The 12,646-nt window shown below is 36.3% G+C and overlaps 1 protein-coding gene across 1 annotated transcript in view; it reads left to right on the forward strand.

The window, feature by feature from the left end:
• Positions 1-12,646, forward strand: part of LOC107291825 (FGGY carbohydrate kinase domain-containing protein-like) — a 78,850-nt gene that overhangs the window by 53,770 nt on the left and 12,434 nt on the right. Inside the window, exon 9 of the mRNA XM_015820858.2 lies at positions 7,040-7,155. Within this exon, the coding sequence (XP_015676344.2) occupies positions 7,040-7,155 (116 nt within the window). The remainder of the gene's footprint in view (positions 1-7,039; positions 7,156-12,646) is intronic.

The raw sequence follows: 12,646 nt of genomic DNA on the forward strand, positions 1-12,646 counted from the left end.
CTGATTAAGAATTTAAGTAGTCTGTATTTCACTGTACCAGAACTCAAAAGTATTTTGAATGTAAGAAATATGGAAGTACAGGAAAAAAAATTATCTTGTTCCATTTTTAATATATAATTCTTATTCTTATCAGTTTCTTAGCCAAGGGAGCTAGACTATATGCCAGTGATGGCGAACCTTTTAGAGACTGAGTGCCCAAACTGCAACCCAAAACCCACTTATGCATCATAGGGTGCCGGGTGAGCGTGGCCCTTTGGCTGGGTGTGGCCCATTGGGTAGGCATTGACAATTGGGTGGGCATGGCTGCGGTGGTAACAGCAGACTGGGTGGGACTACAAAATTCAATCAATCAATTCCAACTTTGCAAGATCTTTTTTTTTCCGCGAGAAGTTGAAATTGATTGATTGATTGAATCTCTTTTTTTTTTTTGCACACGGCAGCGGAGGCCTAAAGCGAAAAGGTTTTATAAAACCCAGCTGAAGGCCTAGGACTGGGGCGATGGCGCGCGTGCCCACAGAGAGGGCTCTGAGTGCCGCCTCTGGCACCCGTGCCATAGGTTCGCCACCACTGCTATATGCCGAGGTGCATGGAATGCTGTTACCTTCCCACCAAAGTGATATCTATTTATCTACTATAAACAGGAGCTCATCCTGTTGCATGGACAAACCTGGGCTGTCAGCTAGAAAGCTCAGTGTCTTAAACAGCTGAGCCATTACGCTCCTGGAGGTATTTACAGGTACTTAATACCTATAGAAAGACAAGAAAAGAGAATAGAATGAATAAAAGGTGCATGGAAAAAGAAAGAGGAAAAAAAGAGAAAAGAATATAATAAAGAGAAAAGAAATACGTAAAGTGATTTCCAGCCTTCATCACAACAAATTTAGCTATTCTTCACACTCTCTAAAGTTACGAACAAAATCTCTTCATCTCACATGCTATCTCTTATCTATAAACAAATTCATAAAACATAATCTTTTCAGAATGTCCATGAAGAATAGCCAGAAGTAACAAATTATTTTGTTTTAACCTTGAACAAATAAACTAAGCTTATATTCCATTTACCTCTAACAATTTTAAATTTTAACATTTACTCCATTCAAATATTGTAGGGTTAGATTTCTCTTCATTTCTCATTTTTCCCATCACACAGTTATTTTAGAAGCCTCTTTTATAAATCCAATAGAAAAACAATGATCTGCTCTTTTGGTTTGCTGTTTGTATTTCCCTTTTAAATTTTAAAATCCCAGCCAGATTCTTTCATAGATCCGGTGAAACATCCTCTTCTAAATATTTCTCTTGTCAGTAGTAAATCCGCTTTCGATACCATCTCTATTTTGTCAGATAATTTTTTTACTAATGTGGCATGTTTTCAGTAACATCTTTTAGACATAGTCTAAGCAAACTTTATTACTGGCATTGTTAATATTGTGGTTACTATCTTCTGATTCCATTCTTAAAATGTCTCCATTAGTATTTTTATTGTAATAATTTTTTCATTATCTTACAGGCCTCTATAATCCCTGTTAGTGGCCACTTTTTGAAATCATCATCATTCCTTTTAAACTCTCCCACATCCCTTTCAAATCAAAGACCTCCTCCGAGACAGGAGGACATCCTGGCAGAAAATTAATTCCAATCTGTTCATCAATAACAATGGGGTTTCTTTAAAAAAAATTTTTTTTTAAAAAGGAAACCTTTTCTCAATATAAGTTGTATTTATTTAAGCTAATTTGCAGACAGAAACATGGGGTATCTGTTTCCAGCTTGGTATTTAAAGATTTTCCTGCAGATTTACTTTATGTTGTTGATTACTTTTTATTTGCTGTTGTTTCTCTTTTTAGTAGCCTTGCGTGAAAAAAAAATTCTTTCTGGTAGGAGGGAGGGAAGGGAGGGAGGGAGGGAGGAAGGAAGGAAGGAAGGAACTACACGAAATGGGAAAATATATTTTCCTGTCTGATTGCCAGCATTTACATTCTCTTTAATTTTAAATGCATTCTGATGTCTCCATAAATAAAAAAGCTCAATACAATTCATAGAAGGCAATAAGGACACCAAAAATTTTGCAAGCCAAATATCCAGAATTATTCTTTTTTTTTTACTAATTTCAAATACACTTAAAACTAACTCCAAAACAGTCAATGTTCAAGTAGCCAATTTCTAATTAAACGTCTGAATGACTTTGGGGAAAGAGGGGAAGACAGGTTGCCTAGGAAACAATCAGACAGGAGAGTCAGAAGCCCCCAGTGGCTTAATAGTCAGAGAAAGAAACTTAGGAAAGGCCTGCCCTAATGGACCACGGTTAAAAGTGACTGTGGGAAGTTTATGTTTTCAGAAGCTTTGCAGTGAAGTAGAATTAGTCATCTAGTCCTGTTTCGTGTCTGGTTTACCTGGGAGGGCTGACACAAACAAACTTTGACATAAAAAGAATTTGAGGGGATGGGGAGCAATTTGAAGGCTTGATAAATTTGAATATGCACTCCATATTTTTCTGCTATTAACAGGCCTTTTAGAGTTCTTTTGAAGATGGATCCACTTCAGTCATAAAGGCATTCTGAATCTTAAAATCAGCAGGATCCTCAAACATATGTCCTTATCCACCTCAAAACTCAGCAAGACAAACCAATACTGCACTAGTGGCTTTGTGCATTTATGCCCCATCCATTTTTCTTTTGAAGGCCATGTGTATATTTAAACTCATCCAACTTTACCAAAAGAGTCTTTATTAGAAAATTTATCTTGAAGATAAACAGTCAGTGGCATGACGTGAGTAGGAAATAATAAGGTCCAGTATGGCATCTTTCTTTGCCATGTTTTTCTAAAACTTTAAAACTCCATTCCTTGTTGACCCTACTCTGCCTAAACCAGTTGTACCCAGGACATGACCCATTTTTCCTGTTTTGCTGGCTCAGGAAAGAAAATCCAAAATACATCATTGCAATTACAAGTACTAAGACAACTTCTGATCACATCACCCAAAGCAGCACAGAATGTTTGAATCAGTTTCAGTCAAAATGATCTTTTTTTTGATCCATGTTAGAACCAAACCAGACCATTCTATGTTGTACATAACTCATAAAACACACACATTTTTTTTTTAGTACAAACTATTGAGGTTTCTTTTGTAAACTCCGCTACAGACTTCCATATGAAGACTGGAGCTTTCGTAGATGTAAATAATAAAGACAGTTTGGTCTGTTGTTTTTTAAAATGGAGCAAGTCAAAGTTATATTTATTCAAAGATAATGTTTAAATCAGAGGAGGCTTGAGAATTGTTCAAGCTGGAGCATGATTCGCATTTTGTATATTAATACGTAGAAGTGAATGCTGTTAATTTAATGGTTTTGTACTTCTCCAGCTTTTGAAGGCAACTTCCATTTTACAGAAATTATCAGGGTGTAAGAAATGCATATTTTATGATAAATCACACATGAAATCTGTATTTATAGTATAATATACTCTGAATATTAGTTTATCATAGAATACAGGTACTGTTATCCTCGACTTATGACCAGTTTGGATGAGAATTTCCATTGCTAATCAAGGCAGTTATTAAGCGTATCACTCCTGATTTTACAAGCTTTTTTTTTGTTTGCCACGATTGTTAAAAGAATCACTGAAGTCGTGAAGTGAATCACATGGTTGTTAAGTCTGGCTTCCCCTGTTGACTTCCCTTGTTGCAAAGATTACAAAATTGACGTTGTTTGAAATGAGCGTGTTCTTCATTTGAAGCAATTTCAGGTTCAGTATACATCAAAGCCACTGTGTCAGTAAATGCCAATGTTGTACAGAGAGATACATGTGAGAATCCATTTGGGGAAAATCAGAATTTATCCACCCTGAACGATAGAAACTCCTCCTGCTTGGAAGAATCTAGAAGAAACCAAAGGGAGAGCCCCCCCCCCCAGAACTGTCTCTTGGATAAAAGGGGATACAAATCTAAATAACAAGAACAACATAAATTGTTTCCGGATAGCTGGCATGTGAACAATATTTTCTTATTAAAAGGCAATAGAAGATTTTTATGTCTAGAACTACGGATAGTCCTCAACTTATGGCCACAATTTTTTTGCTGTCAAGTGAGACGTTTGTTAAGTGAATTTTGCCCCATTTTATAACTTTTCTTGCCACAATTGTTAAGTGAATCACTGCAGCTGTTAAGTTAGAAACACGGTTGTTAAGTGAATCTGTCTTCCCCATTGACTTCGTTTGTCAGAAGATCGCCAAAGGGGATCACATGACCCGGGGACACTGTAGCCGCCATAAATATGGGTCAATTGCCAAACATCCGAATTTTGATCATGTGACCACGGTGATGCTGCAGCGGTAGTAAGTGTGAAAAGCGGTCATAAGTCACTTTTTTCAGTGCGGTTGTAACTTTGAACAGTCATTAAATGAACTGTTATAAGTTGTGGACTACCTGTACTGTTTTGAAGCGTAGCTGCCAAAATTGCCTGTAGATTGCTTCCATTGGTGTAAAATAAGTTACCATTTGTATCTATTTGAAGCAGCTATTATTACATTTCCAAATATCAGCTTAGAGGAAGTACTTAGTTCTTGACAAAATTCTCATAGTTTTTGTTTGTTTTTCATCAAATGCCTGCTAAGCTCTCCTTTGTTAATTTGAAATTGCTTCCTCTGCAAATTGGATATTTACTAATGGTATGTCTTCCCTCGCTTCTGTTTATCTGTCTTTTGTAACATTTGCTGAGAATATTTGGTACCTATTCCCTGCTGCTGAGGTCAACTTTTGGAATTTTTCCTTTGCTGGTTGAGTTTCCTCCATCCTAATTTCATCCCCCATTTTCTTACTAGATCCTAGAAGGACAGGTTTCCAAGGGTGTTACAATAGATAGGGGTAATTGAATCCGGAATGTGATTGTGTCCCTTCTTTCTGTCCAGGGGATTTGGGCTTACCTAGGCAGCCATACATCTGTCTCAAATTTGCCTCCAGCAATGAACAGTGCTCCTTGTTTCTAACATACCTTTCACCTTTTGAGTGCTCCTGAGGTTGGGTCACCATAATAAGCCCAATCCTATTACGATTAAAGCTCTTTTTGCATGAAACCTCTCTGTGTTGTTACTGTAGTTAAAGATTATATAGCTTCACAGTATAGCATAATAGCCAGTGAAGTCTGGGGAAGGGGCCAAGAAGAAGCACCGTTGAATGAACCTGTGGTGGAATGTAGCCTGGATTCCCAGGAGGCAGAGGCTGCATTCCTGAGGAGCAAAAAACAGGGAGGTTTAGATAGTTTGAGTAGGAGGAAGAGAGTCAGAACAGCTCCTCCCTAGGAATTCGTAGAGTATATGTTTAAAGGTGTAAGTTGGGGGGTCTCCAAACTTCGCCATTTTTAAGACTTGTGGATTACTCCCAGACATCTTCAGCCAGCCATGCTGTATTCTGGAGCTGAAGTCCACAAATCTTAAAGTCGTCAAGTTTGGAGTTTTCTGGTGTAAGAAGTAGTTTGGCAAAATTTCTGTCTACGGGGAAGGAACAATAAGGGAAACTGCTTAGATGAACCTCCATGTGTCTTTGTTGGGTTGTAGCAGCCTGACTGAACCTGACATAAGCTTGTGCCCATTGCATTTGATATTTCAAACATGAAAATAGGGCACTTTGCAACAATCTCAGTTTCAGAAGTGCTTCTTCACAATTTAAGCAAATTCCCTTGAAAAACACTTTTGGTAAAAGATGGGTTGTTTTTAAGTGTAACGCAGTGAGAAAGTTCTCACTCCTGTCTACTTTGTTTTTTTTCCCCACTTGTTACCAGCTCAGGTGGATAGTTTTGTACCATGTGGGAACCACTAGCTGATACTTCTGGAAGCACCCAATTTCTAAGTATTCTTTGAACTATAATGATGTATATGATGAAGCTCCAATGACAAGCTGCAGAAAGACAAGAATTAAAAAAAGTTATTTTAGTTTGGAATAATAGGCAACATCATCTGTAGTTTATGGATATAGTCTGCTACCAGTTTTTACTTCGTTGTAAACATGAAACACAATAAAATTAATTATTGCTGTTAAAGTCTGTGACCTTTAAGTATGCTAATGCTGAAGTTTTTCTGACAGAGGTCGACCCCAAGGCCCCTAACTTGCGGGGTCCCACAAGGGTCGGTCCTCTCTCCCCTTTTGTTCAATATTTATGTGAAGCCGCTGGGAGAGATCATCCGTGGCTTTGGGGTGGATTTCCATCAGTACGCTGATGACACTCAGCTGTACATCTCCACCCCAGGCCACCCCAACGATGCCCTTGACGTGATGACNTCCTTTTTATAAGATTTTTTTTTAATTTCACTTGTCTTTTATGCTTGAACTCTATTAGTATAGGTGTGGCCATTAAAATTAAAATTCACATTCCATACCAGGAATCAATATAGTGAGATTTGCTATCTGACATTCAAGAATTAGGATAGTGATGTCAAGAATCTCCTGACATCCTGAAATATTGTTTGTAGAATAAAGTGGGACTTTTAACAAGAGCCCATTTTTCTGACATTTAAAGGGGATGTCTAGATGCTCATGTGAATAGAAAAAATAAGATGTAGAGCCAAACAGTCACGAAATGCTATTGATATTTGTGCAAGGATTAAAGGTATACAAATTCCTAATGAAGATAATTGGTAATAATGCAGCTAATTTTAATTCTGTTAGGTTAAGTAATAGCTGTAGTGGACAAGAAACATTTTATTGATTGAAACCTAACTAAATAGAATCAGACATCTTGATGTATTTTAGTTTAATAAATATATATAATTTAAAAGTCCTTTGTTGGAAGAATGGCAAGTTTAGGGTTAGGATTACAGTCTTAATTGTTATAATATTTATATTATATATATAATGTGTGTCATGATGCATGCATGTATGAAATGGCAGAGCTTGAATCACAGTAGTTTTGTTATTTTTTGTCTATCATGATCCATAGAAATCACTGTTTAATATCTGTGTCTACATTATCAATTCTAATAATAAGAATATCATGATTTTGTATTGCTATATAAATCTTTAATTTTAAATTAAATAGTATCTTTTCCTCAACAGATCTTTGTGTACACTTGTATGTAAATGGACATACTCCTCAGAAACTGGCTGGGATGATTGTTTCTGGAAATCAATTGGATTAGAAGATCTGATGGCAAATAAATACTCAAAAATAGGTAATATATAGTATTGAATTCTTTTTGATTGTAGGTTTCAATAAGAAATTTTAAGGCTAGATAAGAGTCCATTCAAATGTAATGGAAAGCCATGTTTACTATTATAATTATACATTTTGGGGACTTTATTTAAGAAAACAGTTGTATCTCTAAACTACTGTTGTTACATTGTATACTGTATTCTACACTTCATGGTAGAAAATTGCTGGAATCTTTCTGTCTAAATTATGACAATAGATACTTACTTTACAAATTGAGGGTATCTGGCTAGAATCTGGTTAAACTTTTTGTTTCGTGTTTTAGCTTTTGTTGTGCCAAGGACTGATGTAGATGTAACTCGTATGTTATGCTTGAATTAAGAAAAGGAGGGTTAATGTGTATGATATGACTTGTTCTGGCTTAATGCAAGTATAGTTTAGGTAATTTTTAGATCTATTTTGAATGCATTCTAGGAAGCATTAAATTTTCTCAAGGAAGAATGAATATAGCTCCCTCCTGTTTTACCACAAGAACCCTATGTGGTTAGCCAGAGAGAAAGGATATGTTGTAAGCTTTTGTAGTTGAGGGTGGAGTGGAACCAAGGTCTGTCTGCTCGGATACCTTAACTGCTACATTATACTGTCTCTGTAGTAAAAGCAATATAAACCTAGATTCGTTTAAAACGTGGTGGGGAAAAACAAAACAAAGTATCCAATATTTATTCATGGAAAAATAAATGAAAACAGAGGTCTAATGGAAAATCACATTTATTGTTAGGTTTTATGAATTTCAGGCAGGGATGATCACAGAGATGGCCCATTGGTGTGTGTTACAAGGTCCACACATTGTCAATTCTGCACCTAAAATAGATAATCTAACTGTGACTGAACAACAAGTTCAGATAGCTGCAAGACTATCAAAATGGGTAAGCTTGATCTTGAGAGATTGGAATTGGTCTGTTCCTCCTTTTTCAGCAAACAAATTCTAACTGTGGATATAATCTTCAAGTACTGAGATTTAAGGAAGCTATTCAAATCCTAAAATGGTAATTGGCAGAAATGTTTGCAGAAGAGAGTCAAAAGAGAGTAAACACCGAAAACCCCAATCCTATGGGATACCTCTGATGGTTAATATCTTAATCCAGTTTTCATAGAAGTTCTCTCGGTCAGTCAAAAGATAAATCAAGGAATTTCTAGCCACTATGTATAACCATGATAAATTGATATTTTTCTTGACTTTCATCAAACATGACCCTACATTATGATTCTAATACACAGCCGTTCCCAGGTAAAGTGTTAGGTATTATCCATTTTTTGTATCTCTTCACAATAGACTTCCTTAGAGCAGGGGTCCCCAACCCCCAGTCCATGGACCGGCAGAAATCGGTCCGCATAAACAACCAAAGCCCCATCCGCGGGATGCAGTCAGTACATGAAACCACACCCCCTCTGGTCCACGGAAAAACCTCTCTCCACGGAACCAGTCTCTGCTGCCCAAAAGGTTGGGGACCTCTGCCTTAGAGTATGCAAGAAAATGCCACTTTCTAAGCAGTCGCATGTGATACTGCCTTAGTACTGAAGCCTGCTATGACAGGAGGGCATGGCCCCATTCAGAGGTAAGGACAGTGAAAAGTTAAAGGCTTGCTGTGGCATGTATATTCCAGAAAATATTTAATAAACTGAAAATATTATTACAGCATCAAGTGCCACTGCTTTTTCTCCACAACAATCCCAACACACCAGGAATGGATAACAATCTTGAAACTACTTTGCAGTTATCATGCACCCTTCTTTTTTTTTTTAAAAAAAATGTAATTTTATTTCCAAAGCTAAAATACAAAATCCAAAAAAGAAAGAAAACAAAGAGAAAACAAAAATAAAATAAAATACAAAACTAGAACAATGCGCATAAAGACAAAGTAACAAAGATATACAATCTACTTTGTCACTTTGTCATCATGCACCCCTTCTGTGTCCCTCTCCAAAATAATTATGTGAATCACAGATTGCTCACTCTACATAGTACAGAAGGCTATTTGATTTGGACTGGTATACCTCCTGCTGTTTCTAGTAAAAAAAATATCTGGATTTAAAAAATGTGATTAAGCTGATATAATTTAACATGCTTTGTGAACTCAACTATAATTATTTTACCAATTTGAGCCAAAGTTTAATGACAGTGTTAATCTCATTAACTGCACAGTACTTAAAATGGATTTCCATTTAAAACTATAATGCTCATTTGGCAAAATTTTTCCAGGCTAATTGTAATCAATTTTCCTTGTTCACTTAATGGGCTTTTAACGGCTATGCTAAGCAGCCGTGACATGAATGGGAACATTAGCATACATTTTTAAATAATTACTTATTTTAAAATACCCTTCACAGTTAATCATTTAGATTTTCTTTTTCAGCCGTAGTGTAATTTTCTAAAATAAATGGAAATCAGAAGATATCGGTAATGTATGAAGGTTTCTTGTATTCAATAACTTTCGTATGCTACTTTTTTAATTTATGTTACATTGAAAATTTTGTATAGGCTGTTCTTCATTTATTGTACTGCTAATAAAGAGTAATATCATATAGTAAAATCTTTTGTCAGATGAGAAGAGAAAATTTGCATGCTAATTTGCCCTAAAAGTGAAAAGAATTGTATTACTTCCTGTCTTAGAAGTTAAGGTCTGTTAGAAAGGCATTGCAATAGATTTATTATCCATAAGAAAGTACTTGTATCCAAATTGTTCACAAGGAATCTTGACCCATGTGTTGAGTACAGTTTGTCAGTCTGTCCTCCCTCTGGGATCTGCTTCCTGTGTTTGTTCACTTAACATCCACTGCTTTGGGACTGGGGGCTAAAACATATGAAAAGTGGTTGCAGGAATTGGGTATGTCCAGTTTAATGAAAAAAAGGACTAGGAGTGACATGATAGCAGTCTTCCAATATCTCAGAGGTTGCCACAAAGAAGAGGGGGTCAACCTATTCTCAAGGCACCTGAAGGCGGGACAAGAAGCAATGGATGAAAACTAATCCAAGAGAGAACCAACCTAGAACTAAGGAGAAATCTCCTGACAGTTAGAACAATTAATCAGTGGAATGACTTGCCTCTAGAAATTGTGGATGCTCCAATGCTGAAGGTTTTAAGAAGAGATTGGCAACCATTTGTCTGAAATGGTATACAGTTTCCTGCCTGGACAGGGATTGGATAGGCTGCTGGCTGAGGAATTCTGGGAGTTGAAGTCCACAAGTCATAAAAGGGTCGAGTTTGAAGACCCCTGGACTAGAAGATCTCCAAGTTCCCTTCTCAACTCTGTTATTCTGTTATTCTGCTTCACCTATTTTTCCGCTTTCCAAAAGTGGGAAGAAAAAACCCTCTCTATTGGCTGTACAAACAATGGCTGTTAAGCGGGAATTCCTTAAATGCTCCAGATTACTTCCATAGGAGAACGTAAGGTTTTGGCTATGTTCTCTGGCGTCATCTAGTACAGTGTTTCTTAAACTGTATTTCATGGAACACCAACATTCTCTGAATAACTCGACATCTTATTAACATGTTCCTTGAATTGTTTCCAAGATTCAAGCCAACATTTTTGTGGATTTTGGATCTATTCAGTAGTATCAGAATTAAAGGAGCACTACTCATAGTGGTAGGGAAGATATTCGCAGATCTTTCCTTAGATGTTACACTGAAACCGTTGAATTAAAAAGTAATTATGAAAGACTTTTGGATGAAAGTTTACCCCAAATATGAGCTTTTAAGTATTTTTTGAAGGACTCACTGGAGAAGAGCCTAATGCTGGGAAAGATTGAGGGCAATAGAAGAAGGGGATGACAGAGAATGAGGTGGCTGGATGGAGTCACTGAAGCAGTAGGCGTGAGCTTAAATGGACTCCAGAAGATGGTAGAGGACAGGAAGGCCTGGAGGAATGTTGTCCAGGGGGTCGCAATGGGTTGGACACGACTTCACAACTAACAACAAAATCTTCGTGAGACTGGGTTTACAACATTTATTGTGACCTAGACCTGTTGAATTGCTATGTTGATTCCTTCTTCAATTAATGATTTCAGTCATTGACAAAATATAAAATCATATGTAAGCTCATGCAACCAGTTACAATTTACAATCTATTTATTATATGTAAAGAAAGATTGAAACATTATTGAAATATGAAAGATTGAAACATTATAAAATATTTCAATACCTTTTATTTTTTCCCCCTTTTAAAAAGAAATAGCCATAGCTATTCCTTATTGAAAAGTTTAATGCTGTAACAATGATCTTGCCAATTGGGGAAGAATTTGATTTTGAACAGATCTATTAATCCCCAGTAGAAAGCAATTGAAAGCTTCAGTGCTGGAGCAAATACACAGAAGTTTCCCATGTGATAGCCTTGGGGGTTTTGTGCCCCCCCTCTTTTTTTTTTTTTTTGCAATGTTATAGATGCTCTTAAATATTGGTCTTTCAATTTTTCTCTCCTCTACTTAAGTACAATCCTAATAGCAATTACCTTTTGGCAATTATTTCTTTCTACACTAAAAGGATACTACTTATATGTTTTAGCAGAAATTTGAGCACCCTAATGGCCAAGTTGCCCTGCGGTGGAATTTTTTTTTTTTTTTTAGCTTAAATAATTTATGAAGCTCAAGCTAGAGTTTGAATACAATATTTATATTGTTTATTTCAAGGACAAGGGAAGCACTTTCCTTTACCAAACCTATCTGCGCAAATAAGAAATTATTTTATATAATTGATAGTTTGAGATAGTAAAACTAGGATGTGGCATGTAATAAGCAACAATTTGTACAGTGTGGAAACGATCATTAAGTATTTTGAAGATAATTTTTCTGTACTTGAATTGTAAATGCATATATAAATAAATGTGAGCAGTAGATTCCATTAGTTTTTACGCTAACTCTGATTTTTGTATTTTGCAAGTTCGTTTTATCTTATTACACAATACGGAATGCTGTGGCAGGTTTTTTTTTCCTACTACAACTTGATTCCAAAGTTCTGTGTAGTTGGATGCATGCAAAATGGGCACAGCATGCAAATAATTCATAATGTCTTTATGTATACTTCAGGGAATTCGAGAATAAGTTGTTGGATGCAACAACAAAACAGATTCAAGCTGTCTTTTTCTCCAGTTGCCCCAGTACAGCATTTTGGTATTTCCTATGGGTGCAGAGTTCAGTGGGTGATTCTGTTCCCCTGTGATTCATTCCCTTCTCTCTAGATGGAACACAAATCATTCAGAGAGGCTTTCTGGGGCTCAGTAATAATGCAGCAGGGAGCAGATAAAATTTTAAAAGCTTGTATAGTGGCTTGATTGAATAACCATTGGATGTCAAACTGTATACCTTAATTGTTCCTGAAGAACTAAGATATGCTGGATTTCTATTCATGCGTAGTTTCTGTGTTTTATTTTCACTTGGTATCATCCAACATCACCACTCAATATTTTCGTTTTGTGTTGGAAGATTCAGTTGAATTGAAACATTTGTGGAACTGCTCAGT

Source organism: Protobothrops mucrosquamatus, unplaced genomic scaffold (assembly GCF_001527695.2).
Source record: "Protobothrops mucrosquamatus isolate PMUCROS unplaced genomic scaffold, P.Mucros_1.0 scaffold1192, whole genome shotgun sequence".
NCBI lineage: Eukaryota > Metazoa > Chordata > Lepidosauria > Squamata > Viperidae > Protobothrops > Protobothrops mucrosquamatus.